Raw genomic sequence first — 19,742 nt, forward strand, 5'->3', positions numbered from 1 at the left:
CCTGCGTATGATAAGTGTCCATCAATATGTGACAAATAAACTTTTTTTTTTTTTTTAAGTCCAACAGCTGAACTCACGACCCTGAGATCACGACCAGAGCTGAGGTCAAGAGGTGGATGCTTAACTGACTGAGCCTCCCAGGCACCCCTGACGAATAAATTCTTATATCTAAAATTCTACCAAAACATTTTGGCCAGATAAGATGAACTTCAGAAGTAATTCAGAATATCAACAGATTTGGGTTGAATGTAGATATACAAATTAGCCACCTTGGGATAGTACTGGCCTTTTTTGCATAAAACTGAGTATTCTAGGATGCCTGGGTAGCTCAGCAGTTGAGCATCTGCCTATGGCTCAGGTCATGATCCTGGGGTCCTGGGATCAAGCCCCACATTGGGCTCCCAGCAGGGAGTCTGCTTCTCCCTCTGCCTGTGTCTCTGCCTCTGTCTCTCATAAATAAATAAAGCCCTTAAAACAACAACAACAACAAAAACTGGGTATTCTTTTACAGCAACACTTTTCCAGGAAAAAGAAGAAGGGACCAGAGCTTTCTTTGTCCTCTGATAATTTGTAAAGGGTCTGGATAAAGCAAAAATCCAACTTGCAGGAGATGGATTGCTAGGAAGGAGCAATGGTGTACCAGCGGGCACAGATGCTTCCACATGCTTCATTTTCCTCTGCCCTGCCCTATCATCTCATCTCTAGGCATTGTCTAAAAACCCGTTTGCCTTTGCTGAGGAACTTTTTCTGTTTGAAAACAGAGAAGTCACTGCTCTTAACTTCTGGTGTAAATCAGTTTCCCCAGGTGATCTCCTGCCAACTCTAGACTCTCCTGGACTCAGGCCTCTTTCCCAAGGCTGCCCTGAATAGTATAGACCCTCTGCCTCCCCTTCCTGAGAACACCCTTAGAAGTCATGGTCCAGCCTTCCCTCACTCTTACTCCTACTGTGAACAGTGGCTCACTTAGAACAGCAGAGGCATTTGTCACAACTTTCATTCTAAAGTTTCAGAAACAATGAAGCTTGCATAATTTTGAAATAAAGATCACAAATACCTTCTTGGCAGTCACTAGAGCAGAGATTTTCTCTTTGTTTTCAAATGCTGTCTTGCAAAAAGTCTCAAGAGCAAACATAGGTAATCTGACCTTTGAAAACCACTCTACACTTAAATAGAAATTTACTTATACTATACTTCACACAGTTTCTAAAGCTCACTTTATGCTATTTATATCTTTTTGTTATTAAGAAGACATTCCAAGGGAAAAGTAGTCATGAGTGCTCACATTTCTCTTACCGTGCACATCCCCCACCCACATACAAATTAAACCTGAGTTCAGGTCAGCATGGCTTTTTGTCTCTGAGGCTCTAGGTATCAGCCACATTTTGACAGCTACAACAATAAAGAATTTAAACCCAAAGTTAATAAAACCCGGTAAGTGTCACATAATCAGCAGATGCAGGATAAGCACTGCTAACATTGTATCAAAGAGTTTGTCATTACATTGCCTGTCAAATTAAGACCTCTTCATTTCAAATTCAATTGTTATGTATGATTTTATAAAATAATTGACATTTTTTAATTTGAGACTATCCACCTTCCCACCCAGTGTCCCCCAATAAAAAATCCTGACAAGTTGTTTAATCATGTAAAAGCTATTAATTGCTTAAAGACCCTTCGGTTGTTTTCAAGCAGTGTTTCCTTCTGAGGTTTAAAATAGGAAAATGCGTACCCATGCATACCTTTGTGCCTGCTTGATGGTGGTGACATGGTGTCCCGAGCGGTAAATTGCCTTCATCACAGTGATCCATTTGTCTTCGTCTGTTAACTATCACCTTTTCTAACACCGTGCTGACTACTGATCACACCTCTGTACCTAAAGGTAGTTTAATCCCGTTTAGGTATGACACAGCTCCCCCAATGGGCAATCAGAAGAATAGATAAGAGAGGGAAAGATTGGAAAAAAGAGACAAGAAGAGGTAAAAATGGAATAGGAGATATTAAAATGGAAAACTTAACTGAAGCCTTTGCCAGTGCTTTTGGTAATTCAAGTCATTTGATTCAGTTCTACCAAATTACCCAGAGCACTATCTTTGCACAGAGCATGTTCCAGGACTAAGCAGACCCCTAGCTCTGTGGGCTTCAGGCAGCAAAGCTCTGTTAACTGCCTTTTCATTCCTTAAGGATAGCATCTCCTAGTTTATATTGTATCGTTTATTCAGCATGGTAATCTAGTTTCTCCTTCCATTAACATATTTAAAAAATAAGATTTTGATTAATAGCACAAGGAAGGAAAAATTAGAAAGCACGATAGTTTCAAAGGAAAGACAAAGGAAATAAAGGGTTAGCTTTGTTTGGTTTATTAAATTTCAAGGGCTTTGCCCGCCAGTTTGAAAAATGCATGATATCACCAGTGTGTTTATTAAAAGTGCTACTTTACATTGCAGATTAAGCAAATGTGAATTCCCCTTGGTAGTTGTGGGTTATTGACTAACAATTATATGCAATTTTTAAATGAAAAGAAGAGGGAAAATAGGAAAGACTTACAGGACTATAGTTCTAAAAGCTGCTGCTAATTTAAGTAAAACTCTAAATGTATGTTTAGTAAAATGTCCAGATTCACAAAGATGCAACATCCTCAAGGTCACTTTGCATTTTGATTATTAAAATCTTTAAAAGTGATGCTCAGAATCAAATAGCAAAATAGTATGAACTTTGCTAAATGCTTCCTGGACAGTTTAATACTGATTTAAGAAGGGGTGGGGAACCTTCCAGAGCAAATGGTTACTTGCTAGCTAATTTGAAAAATGCACTTGTTTCAGCACAGAAATAACAAATCTGTTTCTGATTCCAGACATTATTTTCCAAATGTTGCCAAGAAAAGAATCTAAGGAATTCTTTTACATGCACAACATACAGGAGACAACTGGAAAGCGGTCTGTGATCTGTTCCAGGATGCACGAGGAGGGAGAGAGCAGAGTTTCTAGTATGAACGGCCCTCGTGAGAGCAGAAGCACATGCCTGAGATAGTTCCTAGCTGTAATCTCCAACATAACTCTTTGCTATTATTAGACAATGTAAAGGCTTTCCTAAGTCTGTAACTTGTGAAGCAGAAAAGGATAAAGACAAGATCCTACCATGCTGAGCATGCAGGCAGCTGGGATACACCCACTCCATAGAATTTACCACTTTTCAATCCATGAAACTGGATTTCTAGATCTTGAATGGCAGTTAAGAGCTGAGAAAGAGAAAGAATGGAGTCCAACACACCAAAGCCAGATTTAAATTCTTGGAGAAATGCTGACCAGGTAAAACCTAGTATTAATTCAGAAACTAAAAGTCCATGATGCTCATAAAACATACTGAAATTACTCTTATATTCTTACATAATACATATATCGGATAAAAGGGTATATGTATTATTCCTTTCCACATTAAGAATGACATTTTTAAAATAATAGTTTGGTTTTTAAACTCAACTACATAAAGGTATCTTGCTTTCCAATTTTTAAAATTATGTCACAAATAAGCCAATGATTCAAAAGTATGTAATTTAGTATGCATCATTTGTGCTGTATTAATTAGGGGAAGACTTAGCAACAAAATCCACTTTGGAGAGAAGGAGGATAACAGGAGAATTCTGGAAGACTGAATCATTCAACAGACTGAGCTATCTAATGCAACTGTTTAAATTTTGGCTCACACTGAGATGACTGCAGTGAACCAAGTTCAATTTTGTTTTTTGTTTTTCCCTTTCTCAGTGGGATAAGAGTTCATGAAGAAAACTGGATCATTTATAGGAAAGAAAAAGGCAACATTTTCTTTGTGTGACTGACCATAGTGGCTACATTCTTCACCCTTCTACCTGCACATAACAAACTGTCTTAAACTTATACTGCCATGAGTTTCAAGTGCATCATCAAAGCAGCTATGCTGGATCATCATTCTTACAGTGCAGTACTCACCATTAAATACATCTCTTATAAGGCTACCTTCAATCAGTGATTTTACACATGGTTCGCTCTAATGGGTTGAATAGTGTCCCCATAAACCCATGTCCACCAGGTACCTCAGAATGTGGCCTTATTTGGAAAAAGAGTCTTTGCAGATGTAATCATTTAAGATGAGGTCATATACTGGATTAGGGTGGGCCTGAAATCCAATGACACATGTCCTTTTATAAAAATGATAGAGATACCCCAGGAAGAAGGTCATGTGAAAAGAGAGCTAGAGATGCTACCAAAGCCAAGAAATTCCCCATGCCACCAGAGACTGGAAGAAGCAAGGAAAGATTCTCTGTAAGAGACTTCAGAGGGGACATGACCCTGTCAACACCTTGATTTTGGATGTGAGCCTCCAGAATATGAGAGAAGAAATTTCTGCTTTAAGCCACTTACCTCCTGGTAATTTGTTACAGAAGCTCTAGGAAACTCATAGATTTGTTTACTAACCAGTGCCAGTTGGCCAATGCTTTCTACCAGTCTGCAACAAGGATTCTACAGGAAACAAGATTAAATGTTTAAGGACTTATATAGCTATTTGACATTGTGGTGATACCACATAGCACTTAATGTTGTTTTACAAAATATCTGTGATGGATTGAAAATTAAAAGGAAAAAACAGTCTTCACAGTTAGAGATGCAATGCAAAGATAATTAATATTTTCAAAGCTGAAGCTGGAGTACTATAATTAAGAAATTTGCATTCTGAATCATCTCAGAGAAACTTGTTTTCTGCTCTGTATTAGTGGTAAAAATATTTTATTCTAATATTTTGAATAGTATATAATCCACAAATGGTTTACAATGGATGCATGGTTGTTAGCTATGAATCATATCATTTGATTAGCTAGAAACTTACTTCCTAGACTGTGGTGGATCATTGATTATACAATGAAGGAATAACACGCCATAGCTTTGTGGACTACAGGGACCTTGGCAGAACATAAGAGAATATCTTCTCAGATGCTGGGAGCTCGGATATTGCTCATACAAAAATGAACGTGGGTGGAGTGAATGTATCTGAGCTACTTCAATGGCAAGAATAAATAGTGACCATAACTACATGAGTTATAAGAGCAGACAGCAATAACAAAGATGTCATCTCTCTTTCTCTAACACCAAAGTGACCAAAAGCTGAGTAGACATGACTTTAGCGAAAAACAATCTCAATGGAGAAGAGGAAACCCTGCAGCAATGTGGGAGACTGTCTGATGTGAATGTTTTCTCTCGACAATTAAAAAAAAAAAAATGCAGGAACATGATTTACCCAAACGAAGGGCAATCATGTTTCCTTTAACGTCAATGCTAATCATAACCACAGACTCAACAGCCCCTAGAACCTCAGCTAGCCATAGAAAGAGGCCAATTAATGAAAGCCTCTGAAAAAGTCTCCAACAGAGGGAAACACAAACAGTAAGAAACACAAAGCATCTGCAAGTGGCCCTTCATATTCCTGTGCTCAGTCTCACTCACCACTACTTTATCATGAGTTTGTCTCGTGTAAAGCACGAAGAGCAACCTAAAAATCATTATTGTAAATCAAGAGGCTATAACTCACAGGAAGAGATCCAAATGTCAACTGTTTGTCCTGGTTGTTGGGAGATCAGAAAGTGGGCTTTAAAGGGGATTGTGTATTCCTGATTATAACACACATTTCGGCAAAAAAGTACTAGCTTGTCATCACATGCCATTCACTTGACTTTCTAAAATTTCCTAAGTTACCACGGAAACTAAGAGTCCATGAAATTGATAGATGCTTTAATAAAATGAAATTGCTGTTATGGGAATGGGTGGAGACAAATATGTTGAAGCTGCAGAAGTCGTACCCTGCAACAATTCCACACCTGCATTCAATTAAAAATCCTAAACCTTAAGCTATCATTAGATCATAATGATTTCAACTACACTGTGGAAACTATACTAGGTTAGCATACACTCTTCTCCCATAATACTAAATTCTGGCTCTTCATAGTTATATATATTTTTGAGCAAATACTTTTTTTAACAAACAGCATCCTGGAAACCTATAACTCATTTCATCTAAAATTGTTTTTTTCAGAACTATTCAAATTCATTTAAGTCTTATAGAGCTCTTTAGAAATCCATTGCAACTAGATATTCTCTATAACAAGAACTAATTGAATTTTTAGGGAGAGAAAAATGTGATGTGCTTGTTTGTTTTTACTTCCTTGATTTCATCAAATTTGTATCAACCACAGCAACAAATATACCATACTCAAAGTTTCATATTAAAGACTTTGGTGGTTTTTAAGGCATCGAATTAGTTCATCTGTAAAGGTGGAAATTAGAGAATCCATGTCTAGAACCCATTAATGGGCTTTGTGGACAAAGGAGAAATCAGCAAAGCAAGCAAGCCAGGACCACTTTATTTCCCAAAATTGAAAAGCTGTCAAGAATTTTCCATCAACAGAATGACATACACTGAAAGATATGAGCAAAATAGCCTACTCCGGTTCCAAGAGAATTAATTTTAACTCTTCCATTCCAACAATCTCATAGACAAACACACTCTCAAATGTCTAAATTAATTACATTAAGACAAGAGTTGGAACAAAAATAGAGTTTGAAGAAAAAATAGTTGCCTAAAAAGAGGAAACACTCCCTAACTAATCTGGGAGTCTCTACATATATGCTTACCATCTTATAGTACTTAGGAAAGCACTATCATCCAAACACAGCCAGAACAAGAAGTATGTTCTACAATAAAATTAATTTCATTCCTGAATTCACACATTAAAGCTTAAAGCAGTAAAATCGCTGAATTGCTTCCCCCTTCCCATTCCCTCTGATCCTTTACAAGAACAACTTATCACATAAAAAACTTCTCTGATAGAACTCATGCTACAACTGTTAACCATTCCTACTTTCATTAAGTTTCCTTCATTCTAGACTTATAACTACTTTTGTCTATGACAAAACACATCCAAACAGAGAAACATCCTTTCTGTTTAAAAGAAATTCCATCTTCCCAGCAGGAGGTCTTTCTTCCTGTTTGCAACAACAACAAAAAAGAACAATGACTTTTTCACTTTCATACTTAACAAACTACTCCCAACTTTGATTTTAATAGTGCAAGCAGCACTGTGACTTAGACTCTCAAGCTAGATGATAGTTTTCCTAACTAACACTTCACCACCTAAATGGACCCAAAGCCCCCTCACCTTTCAGGCAGAACATTCTGAAGCACTTCCATGGAGGAGCTGGTGCTCTACGGTCCCATGTAGCCTGCAGTGCTAGGCACAGCTGTCTCCCAGCCCACCTCCCCACATTCACTGCCAGAGAGCGAGGCAGTCAGCCAGCAACTGTGATTACAGGAAGCCACTGCCCAATCCCCAGCTTTCTGGGCTGAGCTGCTGACACCTCCCTATCTCTCATATGCTGTTTCACACCATGGAATCAGCCAGGATCATCTTGGAAAGTGAGGGGAGCCTGGGGCGAGCAGTCACTGTTCACTTAGCCCAGTGCAGAACCGCAAAAGGGCAAGCCCATTTGTTTGTCTTATCAGCATTTTCCATTGCACCAGATGCAGGACCTCACGTGATCGACTACACAAAAAGGAAATCACTTGATTAGGTTTAACTCTTTACTATTAAATTATGACTACTATTCTTTGACCTCATTATTCCTTTGTTACTCACACTCTTCGCCTTTTTTTTTTTCCTGGTGTAGAACAACTCATATATGGGGACATAATTAGCACTAAACATTAGGATGTGAAACTCTACACACAGCTGTCCAAGTCTATATAAATGAGTGGATATATGTGAAGCACTCAACAGTGTCGAACAAACAGTAAGCACTGTGGAAGTGTTGACTGCCATTATGATTACTACCACTGCTATCAATAAACCTGAGTGTTAGGATGCAAATCTGAACCGTGTTACACGTCTATGGCATCTTTCAGATGAGGAAACAAAGATCAATATACTTAAGTCAGCATTCAGAGGATATGCATTTCTAACTCTGCTGCAGCCATAATCCGATTGTTCAATTTCTCTTCCATCGAAAAGCTACATTCACTCTGGTGAGTTCAAGATTACTGTAAACTTTTCAGCACAGGTTAAAAGCAACAGAAGGAATTGGACTGCATATCTAAAGAGAAACAGTCTACAAACGTGGATTTGGGAGTACCCCGCTTGAAAGTACTGTGTGAACTGTGAGTGCCCTCGAGAAGCTCAGAGACTTGCAAGTCCCCTGGCCACCGGAAGTGGCCATTGTTTGCAAAGCCCGTTGCTGTGTGCAGGTCTTCCTTTTGACTCCACAGGATGCAGGAAACTGACTCATAGAACCAATCTATCTGTCTGTGTCCTGGGGTGCTCGCTGCAGCCCTCGTGACACGGTGGATGCTCTGTGTGTTCTGGCGTCTAACATACATTTTCAGCATACCCTCATTTGGTTTCTACTCCTGTTCTTCCAGGATTACCAGCAGGGCCTGGTTAATGAATTCCGTATCATGAGGAAGTCATTGCACTAGTTGCTACGACCACAAAGAAATGTAAGATCCCTAGCCAGAAGCTGCAGGTTGAAAAAAAAAAAAAAAAAAAAAAAAAAAACCTGCATGTGGAATGACAAATAGTGATATTAACTCTTAGAACAGAACTGGAAGGAACCTTATCACTCATCTCATCTGGTAAATGGGTTCAGAGATGAGGTGATTTGCCCAACTAACCGGCAGCTAACTGAGTCAAGATCAAAATCAAGCCACTTGATCTGGCCTTTTCTACTTCACTACATGACCCACCCTCCTCCCCATCCCACCGTCACCCCGCCAAAGATGGGCAGAGTCATTCCTTGTCCTTTCCTGTCTTGAATGGTCTCCTGTACAATTTACGAATAGCAGAGGTATTCCTGAAAGTATTCTTTTGGGATGGATTCGGCTTTTGAAGTTGCACACAGAGAGAACTTCTACAGGTTGGAGAATTAAGACTTCTGAACACAGGTCAGTGCACAGAGTTTGGGGCACTTATATGCTTTTACCAGCACTCTGAATACTCACAGTCAAATCCTTCAAGATAGAGGTGACTTTATATGCTAGAAAGAATAAACTGGAAAGCAAAGAGAACCTGATTGCAGCCACATCTGTAGCATTATCCAGTTGGTCTCTACATCAATTCATGTAGGGTGCCCTGAATGTAGGGACTAAATTAACTCTTAAGATTCGATCCTCTAGCCTACCCTATTAATTTTTCTCTGTGACATATACATAGATATGTATATGAATACAATATATATAAGCATTTTATTAGATGAATTATGTCAGGAAAAGAGACAGGCTTTGCCTTATAATTTAGTGCAGGAGCTACGTAGGTGAGTGCATAAACACAACTGGTAAGACAATTTGGTAAGAAGAACAGAAGAATACACAAAGTTAATAATCATCAATAGCTTCTTGCTTATTAGCTTAGCTAAACTAAGGTACTCTAACTAACCAGGTTAAAACATCTATAATTTAATGTAATGGGCTCAATACTGTCCCCTTCAACATTTGTGTCTACCTAGAATCTTAGGATGTGAACTTATTTGGCAATAAAGTCTTCATAGATGTACTTAAGATATGAATGAAGATGAGCTAATACTGGATTAGGGTGGGTTTTTGTTTTTCTTTTAAGATTTTATTTACTTATTTGACAGAGAAAGTGAGAGAACACCAGCACGGGAAGGGGCAGAAGGTGAGGGAGAAGCAGGCTCTCCACTGAGCAGTGAGCCCAATGTGCGGCTCGATTCCAGGACCCCAGGATCATGACCGGAGCTGAAGGCAGATGCCTAATGGACTGAGCCACCCAGCCACCCCAAGAGTGTCTTTAAAAGAGACAGAAAAGACACAGAGACACAGAGAAGACTGTAGAGACCAAGTCAAAGAATGGAGTTATGTACCCACAAGATAAGGAATGCCTAGAGCCATCCCAAGCTGGAAGAGGCAGGGAAGTATTCTCCTCTAGAGCCTGTGAAGGGAGCATGGCCCTGCAGACAACTTGATTTCTGACTTCTGGCCTCCAGAATTGTGAGAGAATAAACTTCTGTTGTTTTAAGCCACCCATTTGTTGTAATTCATTACAGTACCCCTGGGAAACTAAGACATTTAGCAAAGTAAGCATTCTGAGAGGAGGGGAACAATTTTTTTTTTCTTTTTAAACTAACTTCAATGTATAATTACATGGGCTTAAAAACTGTCACTTCCATACTACTGTGGCTAAATTTTTACTGAAAAAAAAACAAAACAAAACAAAACAAAAACACCTTCCTATAATACTAAACAGCATGGATACTACCATATTCTATTAAACTAGTGAAATTATAGGTATCACCATCTGAAAAGGTCACAGCATTAAACTCAAGTCATGGAAATGGAATGTGCTTTTATTAATATCAAATATAAAATTATATATAGGTATTTTTTAAATCCCTTACTGTCAACATCAAACAACTGTGAATATGCTTGGGAAATAAAACATTAAAGGCACACTGTTCAATCTAGGGATAAAAAATAAGAACTACCCATGAAAATGATTATGATCTGTTACCATCGATCACTGCTACTGAGAAGTCTGCAATGAGGGGAGTGGGCCTGGGATGATGTATGCTTGCAGAATTCACCGCCCTCTGGACAGGACACAGGTGCCTTTGCCAGCCATGACCTTAGAGCACAACCACTTCTCTCCCTTAGAGGATTACAACATCCAGCATCGTGTTAAAGTTTAACGCTATTATCTTTGCCAGAGGGAGTGGTAGCCACACATACAGCCAAAAATCTTCAGATACTTACATCTTCCAAACCACTCCAGTGCTATGAAATTTGTTGTTTAAAAAAAAAATGCTGTTGTTTCAATAAAACAGTGAGAATATGAGTAAATTAGGAATTAATGTACATGATACATAGAATTAGTGAATCTAGGTGGGCTCAAAATTCTACTGTGTTCCTGGCAAAACACAAGACAGAACTATACAAGAAAAATAGGCAAACCCTATTTTCTTTCTCTGCATCTTGACCCTTACTCTTACCAAAATAAGGCAGACAAAGATGAAAAAACTCTTCTCTGTACTCATTCCAGAGTTTGTTTTGTATCTATTAGAAAAGTATTCCACCAAGCAAGGCCTATTTTCAGACCTCTATCTCTACATATGCAGCTCAATGTTTTAAAAGTCAGAGGAGATTAAAGACATATTCCCAAGCCCCATTTTCTATTTTTCCCTGTACTACAAAAGACTGAAGATACTTACCTTCCAATACTTTAAAGATTAGAATGACCATAGAAGAAGCCCCTCTGGTGGCCAAGGCTGAATGATACCATCTGAACATCTTAAGGAAGGTTTAGTCATTCCCAGCTCCCCAACTGTTCTACAGTACTTCAGTTTTTACCAACATTCTGAATTTTTCCCTGTATTTGGCTCCTTACTGTAAAATCCGCCTCTAATCTCATTTATGCCACCCTGGCTCTCCCAACAGCCAACTGACTTGATTTGCTTTTTGTTAAGAACTCTTGGGTCCATCTGGTTCTTTTTTCCCAGGGAATGTAACAATGAGTCTCCAAGTTGACCTGAGCTCTTAGCTTAGATGATTTTGTAGCCTTTCCTGATCTCTCTTAGATGTGTGGACTTGTCCTAACTCCACTGCCATCCACTGGGCTCCAGTCTATAACTCTACCCCCTGCCTTAGAAACATAGTCCACCTCATAAGCAACAGCAGCAGGAAGGAGGCTTCACTGGAGCAACCTTGCTCCATCCATCCTGCCTGATGTAGCTTCCAAAGGTACCACCAGTGGCTGAGATGTTTCTCCAAGATATCACACTCCTTGATACCTTTATAGTAGTTTATTTTTTCTTTCTAAATCTGACCACTTACTCCTTTCATTCTTACTACATCTTTCCAAAAGAGCTCCAATTGCTCTAGTCGCTCCTTTAGGAAAATAACATCATCATCATCATGACGTTTCCACTTATGTAAAAAACACAAGGTAGAATAAACCCCAAATTCCTCATCTAGCAATAAAGGCTCACCTGACACTTGGGACTCAAATCTTTTCCCAAAAATTTCTGGCCATTTCCCCCTTCAGGGGCCCTATCAGCAGGCCTTGTACCATATTCCGTATGGTCTTATATCTCCACCATCTTTGAGTAAGCCATCATTTCCTTTATCTGAAATGCAGCCCTCACTCCCACAGCCTGTTTTTACTTCTCTTAAGCCTTCCTGGACCATGCTCCTCTCAATCAATCTCTCCTTGCACTAAGTCACCATGGCACTTTTTCTATGAAGTCATCACAGTATCTCAATTCTGTCTGCCCACTGACAATGAGAAGACCTCAAAGCAGGGACTTGCTCATTCTTACTTAACCTCCAATGCTCTGTGGGATACCTGAAACAAAACAAATGATTGATGTTTGTAGCACAAACCAAATTATTATCATGTTAATATTTCATCCAAAAGCAAAATAGTGGAAAGTGTATAAAACCTGGATGAGATATATATCCAATAGTATAATGACTGCTATGAGACATCACAAAAATATTTAACATAGTCCTTCAAATTAAATAGATACTACTTTCCCTACATGTAACTATACTGAAATTCCTTCTTAAATAATAATTACTGATCATTAATAGTTAAATAATATAATTAATTTTTATAAATCATCCTTTAACAGCCTCTCACAATATATACAAATATCAAATCATTATATTGTACACCTCAAACTAATATAATGTTATATGTAAATTATGTCTCAATTTTTAAAAATACACCATATAAAAAAAGGCTAAGAGTCTAAGGAGTCCTCACTTTCAAACCTGCAAACACAAATACCATTCTCTCTCAAGGCAAGTTCTCCAACAAACTTAGAAAGCAGTTTTTCCTATTCTCATTCAGCCTAACTAAATGTTTGAAAGATCACAGAAGTGGAAAAGAAAAAAAAATGTTTTTGAAAGTATCCATACAAGAATGTCAAAGTCAGTGTGTCCAGCTGGAGGGAGGACACCAAAAGATATCATAATAATGACCCCAAACCCCCTTCCCTAGTAAACTTATAATGAAACGTATTACAGAAGAAAGATAAAACCCCTAGAGTCTAAATGTCATTTTCTTAACACTGCCACTGTCAATATGCCTAATACATGTATATTTGGAGAGTCTAAGTTTAAAGCACATAAAAATAACCTCGTATCCCTTCATTCTGTATATTTCATCAACGTGCAACTCCCAAAATAAACATATCAATGGCAACCTCCCTAAAAAAAAAAAAAAAAAAAAAAAGCCAACCTAAAATAAAGAGGTCATTTGTATCATTTTCCCTTGAGCATCTGAGTAATCTGAGGAAGTTAAAACAATAACCAACCTTCAGCCTCAGAAACAGGTGCATCTCTTCCACCCACAAAATTACCCTCCTAAATCATTCTAAAGAGAAGTCAGTCTACAAATCAGAATTACTCAAGATCATGTACCAGTCAACCAAAAGAAATACAAGTTCTGCCACAATTTACTTGTTAAGAAAACATAAGCTCATAACCAGACAGTAATTGCACTGTTACTATCTTTAATCATCAAGCAAAAAGATAAAAATTAAAAGGAAGCTGTACCAAGATGCCCTCCTGATAATTTCTCTGCACAGACAACTGAATACTTTAATAACTAAGTTACTTAAGACTTATACATTTCAAACACTGTATTTTATACCCAACTATGTATCTGAAAAACTCAAAGAACTAGAGGATTTCCATAAAAAGGTAGTTTACTTCTGCACTCACATTCTCCAACTTGTGACCCACTTAAACTGGTGACAAGGCTTAAAGGAAGGAGCTAATCATTTCCCATTCGAGTGCCAAGTCTTTGGAGCAGCAGGGCAGTTTGAAACTTCTGGAATAGCCAGTTATTTCAGGACCCATAGGATTTACAACAATAATGGTTTGAGGAAACCACACCATTCAGGCTCCCTCCGTCTTTTTCCCTGTCCTTAGGAGTTTAAAAATAAGCAAGAAAATGACTCTTCCAATTGGCAGACCAATGTGAGCATGGCGTCTTGCCATGGTGCATGATAATCACAGAGTTACAAGATCCACAAAGAACACAGCAAACCGCAGAGACAGCTCTTTTCTGTCCTCCTCTTTCATCATGTTAAACAGATCAAACCTTTTCCTTTTTTATTTTTGTTTTACCTCTTCCTCTTTTCCTCTTTTATGCCCTCTCTGGGTGTCTTTCTCTCTCTCTCTCTCTCTCCCTCTCCCTTCTTTGGGTGACATCAGTAAAGGTAGGTCCTAGTAGAAGTCACCTACGATTCTGTCGATGTCATGGCTGGCATTTACTTTGTGTTCTATCTTTATTTAATGCATCTCTGCAAACTCAGCTATTAATGACCATAAACCTACAGCCCCTCAAGAGGAAAAAAGTTTTATGTCAAAAATAGAATACTGCGCTTAAAGTTTTAAAATGCACGTGTTTTGAGGCAGATGTACATATAACAGTTCTATTAAGTTATTTGACTGTCTCTAAAGACTTCAGTTCATACAAAAGAAAGGCAGTAGCCAGGGCCCTTTGGGTTTTCTGTTTGTTTTTTGTGTTTGGGTGCGGTGGGGGGCACTGAGTTTAGTTTGAGGTTTTTGCTTCAATTCTTTGAAAGCTAAATGAATTCTACTTTTGTGAGGGAATAAAAATGACACCAGGAGCCTATTTTCAAGGTGATGTTGTCCTTCTTCTGCCTTTGCCATCCTTAATAAGTTCCTGATCTTGTGCACATCTATTTAAGAAAACTTTCCGTGTGCTGCAGAATGGATGAAAGGCTTCCCAAACCTGCTCTGTAAGGTCAGTGAAGGAATCTGTCCCTTGACCTTCACAGAACCATCAGGAATGTCAAAATTAAAGAAACAAATGGAAAGGAACAAAACCTCAAAACCACTGAAGAGAAGAGAAAGGAAAATGAGGACACAAAGTAATTGGGCTACTGTCTGCTGTAAGGTGTTAATCAAACTACTTGGATCCTCGCTTCTTTCCTGTCCAACAAGGGAGCAGACTGAGTCCTCTCTGAGCTTCCTCCCAGCCCAAACAGCTTAGTCTTGTGTTGTTAAGGTAAGTGCTTGGATCCCTTCACAGCTCCAATTTAGAAACTATATAAGAGTACTTACTAAAATTCTCTTAAATGACACTAAGAGAAGAAAACATGTGGTCACTACTTCTAAATAACTGCTAAAGTTGGCTTTCCAAATTAGATCTACACCAAACAGACTTATTTGAAATTTCCCTCTATCTGAAAAAGAAAGACATCTTTACAATTATCTCTGAGACTTTACAGCCAAAATGTGGAATAAACTATATTGGGTATCAAAAGCTTTTGACATCGGGAGTGAGCATCTTTTGTTAATGCTTTAGTGTTTGGAGAATGTGAGAAAGGATAACAGTGCTTTTTAAAATTGTTGCTTTTTTCTCAGCTTCATTTCGAGTTGCAGGAAGAAAAAAAAAACAACAACATTTTTTTGACTCTACTTTCAACTTATTCAAAATTGCATCCCAACATTTTTGGAGCTTTCCTGTGTATAAATCTAAGTATTCACTGAGCTACTACTATGGGCCTAAGATGCAAAATGGGGACTGTAGCATTTCAAATAGACTATTAAAAGATCATGCTAATTCTGAGCATTGGGATAGTAGTGGTTTATTAAGAAATTCACAGAAAAGACAGAGAGTTAAATCAGCTTTTTCAGTCACATTTTCTACAGCTCCCATTTGTGTTAATGTGGATCAAATGCATTTATAGTTTTTGACTAAAAATATTCAGTGGAGAATTGGTTTCAGTCATGAAAATATGGTCTCATCACCTTTTTTTTCTTTTTATTTTGTTACTTTTTGAAGCAGATGACATGAAGATATGAAATTGAATATAGGGGGAGGCAATTCCAACTATATGCAAAACAAGAAAATATATTTGGTGTCCAAAAATCAGTTGGGATGAAGAGCGGGGAGGGGAAAGAGAGGGAGAACATAGAATATTATTAGAGAAAGTGGTTAATGCTGAAACCCAGCTTAAAAGCAGCAAAGCTACACTTGCTTATTATGTCAAACAATGCAGAAATCCTACTTGAAAACTTAGGGTGATTTTACAGAAGTGTTTAAAATCTAATGTTTACAAAAAAGAACTGACATGCCCAAATATAGTCACAATTTCATAACATTAATGCAAACAATGGGCTTTATTCAACTGTACTAAGAAGAAAAGCCAACAGAAGATAAACATGTAAAAAAAAAACCATATTTATATCATCCTACAGATATGTCCTACTTATCAAGAGATCACTTTTCTGACAAACTCAACCACTCAGGATACAGCCAAGAATTAAGAAGCCAAAATGATCTCTGACCAGAGAGCATCACTCAGGGGATTATGGATCAGGATCTTATTATAATCTTTTGACCAATACCATAGCAATAAACTGGATTGCCCAGACCCTCCACCCAAGGTAACAAATTGGAAATACCAAATCAGACCGTGGGAAGGACAAAAAGCAGGCATGACTACATGGAGAAAGAGAGCTGACAGTCTTACAGCAAAAGTGGCACAGGCAGCAGACAGTGGAGACCCACTTCATGCCAAAGCAAAGATCCTTGCAAATCTCAACAGCCACTAGGGTGTCGCTAGGTTCTTACAGGTTTAGTGACTATTCATGACACTAAAGCATCAAAACAAGGTTCAACTGTGCTGAGGATTGGACATCTGTCATGCATGGTGTCATGGTGGGACCAAGTCACAAGAAGTGGACTCAAATCCAATCTATACCATTATTATCTATATGGCTTCAGGTAAGTCACTTAACTTAGGGACTGCTTTCTTACCATAAAAGGGGATAACGCCACCTGTTCTACCCACTCACAGGACTCTCATAACAATGGAATAAGGCCATAGCTGTGTGAATACTGTGTAAACCATAACCTGCAAACAGACTCCATCTGCATAATATACCTTAGAACGATGTTCATAAAAATATATTTTTTAATTTTTTTTTAAGATTTTATTTATCTATTCATGACAGAGAGAGAGAGAGGGAGAGAGAGAGGCAGAGACACAGGCAGAGGAAGAAGCAGGCTCCATGCAGGGAGCCTGATGTGGGACTCAATCCTGGTACTCCAGGATCACGCCCTAGGCCGAAGGCAGGCGCTAAACCACTGGGGCACCCAGAGATCCCCATATTTTTAATTGTTTTAAAATTCTGAAAGATGAATGAGGCAAGCATCTGTTATATGAAAACACAAACAAATAAAAGGCATGTTTCTCTAACATTTTATATAAGCTAATGTGTAGGCCATATGATCACAATTTAGAAAAGTATCTCTAACCAATTACCAGTTTTTTACAGTAACCTTATGTTTCAAAGAAAATGCAGCTTTTCCTCCAATTCAGACATAGAATGACAGATATAGGCTAGAGTCCAACAACTCCAAAGTGAAGTTAAATAGCCTCAACTTCTCAATGGCTTTTCCTCTAAGGAGGACAGACAGTAGGCCAGTAAGCATAATGACAAAGAAATCTCCAGAAAAAGGCAGAAATTATTCAGACATTGCTATCCATGAGCTTTCCCTTGGGCCAGTTAGCAGGTGCACATAATCTGCCGAGGGCAGGCTCTGTGACACTGTGCTCCATCAGGCAACAAGGTTTACACCAGAAATCACTAAATCCTGCCTAACTTTAAAGCATTTACCCATATTCACTGACATGGTCATGGGCAAGGGGCGCAGAGGTCACCCTAGAAGAGGACTTACTGTAGTGAATGCTTACAAGCTCATGATCATAAGTCAGTTCTCACAGCAGATGATTTCTGAGATGTAACACAAATCCACACTGCATCTAGAGACACTTCAGATATGCCAGACCTTTCTACAACACTGATATAATGATAGACTAATTCAGAGGAACTTCAGCATAGTGTGTAACTTCGAAACATTGTGAAAAAGTGACCTGGTACACGAGCATATTAAGAATCTGCCAAAAGAAGTGAAGTCTGCTGAATGTAGGTGTGACCTAATAAGGGAGTCATCACTTCAGTAGGTCAGGACTGACATTTTTCTGCCTAATAAATTAGAATAAAACAAAAGATAGTATCACATGGAGTCAGGCAATAATGAAGTAGCTTCACAAAACTTTTGCTTCATTTTATGTGAACGTGTGTGTGTGTGTGTGTGTTCAGTTGACCCTTAAACAACATGGGATTAGACACACAACCCTGCACAGTTGAAAATCTTTGTATAACTTTTGAACTCCCCAATAACTTAACTACTAAGTAGCCTACCATTGACTGGAAACCATAAAGTTGATTAATACATATTTTGTATGTTATATGTATTATATGCTGTATTCTTAAAGTAAGCTAGAGAAAAGAAAACATTATTTAAAAAAAATAAGGAAGAGAAAATCATTCACAGTACCATACTGTTATTGGTCAGCAAAAAGTCCACATAAAAGCAGGCCCATGCAATTCAAACCCATGTTATTCAAGGGTCAACTGTATATGCAATATGTGGACTGCAAACCAATCTAAAGTGTACTTATTACTCTAGGCACAGGCAGAACTTTTCAAAGCCACTGACTTTCAACTATAATTAATCTTTTCTGGCACTGAAAAGCTCAAGACATTCACACTATAGTTCTACTGTATAACATTCTTTATTCCATCCCAAACAAGCATTTGTTATAGAAAAATCTAGCTCAACTTGCTCAAAAATTAGAGGAAATTTTGCTAATTGGATTTTTTGTTCCAATCTTTATTAGTTGGGAGTTGACATACGACCTTCAAGATTTCTAAAAATCAGCCTGGGTGGCTCAGGTCATGATCCCAGAGAGTCAGCTTCTCCCTCTGCCCCTCCCCCCACTAATGCTTGCACTCGTGTCTGTTCATGATCTCTTGCATGCGCGTTCTCTCTCTGAAATAAATTTTAAAAATTTGTTTAAATAAATCAAATCAAATCAGCTACAGAACCTTTCTGTGGTTACAATGACACAAGCACACAGATCAAGTGGACAAACTAACACACACCCCAGTGTGTGGGACATAATCAAGGTCTGATGATCTGAAGGAATGTTGATGGAGAAAAATCCTAACCTTGCCAGCTTCAGAAAACATCAGTAGCACACAAGAATGCCCCAAATGCAACAAGGTGTCTCAAAAATGGCTTACAAATTAAACAGAAGTGGGATCCTTAGGAAAGAATAACATTTAGGCATTCCTACTTAAGAACAAAAAATTGGATAGAGCTAGTAAAGAAGAAAAGTAATTAAAAGATTTTTTTGTAGGAATATGTTGACTAACTCTGAAATAAAATTACTTTAAGGTAAAAATCAAAGTTCTTTTTCCAGGAAGCCAAAGCACTCTATGTACCTTCTGTTGGTGAAAAAACTATGTAAATAAATAACTACTGGTCAAGATGAACACAGCAACCAAGCCAATACCAGCCACAACCACCCACCAAGGTAAACTCACAAACTGTCTTTTGTATGCTTTGTAAAAGGATCACCAACCAATCAACACTGAAGCAGTACACACCTGTGTTCAGGTAAGAATTCTGGTTTATCTCAAAATGTAATCCAGAAACACCCGACACCCAGTTTCTACTTTAGCTGAGGCGTTTCCAGTTACAAAGTAAAAGAGAACTTTCAGAAATAGGAGCAAGGAAACTGTACCAACAATAAAATTTATTTATTCTCACTCTCTTTTAAAGTTTACTGAAAAGACAAAAATCAAGGATACAATTTATT

The 19,742-nt window shown here is 38.2% G+C and overlaps 1 protein-coding gene across 8 annotated transcripts in view; it reads right to left on the reverse strand.

The window, feature by feature from the left end:
• NHSL1 (NHS like 1) overlaps positions 1-19,742 on the reverse strand; it is a 152,584-nt gene that overhangs the window by 103,184 nt on the left and 29,658 nt on the right. For 4 of the 8 annotated variants that reach the window (XM_072825124.1, XM_072825122.1, XM_072825119.1 and 1 more), the window contains exon 1: positions 7,181-8,550. The exons of the other annotated variants lie outside the window; for them this stretch is intronic. In XM_072825124.1, coding sequence (XP_072681225.1) covers positions 7,181-7,196 — 16 coding nt within the window. In that variant the 5' untranslated portion in view covers positions 7,197-8,550. Of the gene's footprint in view, positions 1-7,180; positions 8,551-19,742 lie in introns of those variants that run through there. 8 annotated transcript variants of the gene reach the window in all.

The sequence above is a fragment of the Canis lupus genome, chromosome 1 (assembly GCF_048164855.1).
Source record: "Canis lupus baileyi chromosome 1, mCanLup2.hap1, whole genome shotgun sequence".
NCBI lineage: Eukaryota > Metazoa > Chordata > Mammalia > Carnivora > Canidae > Canis > Canis lupus.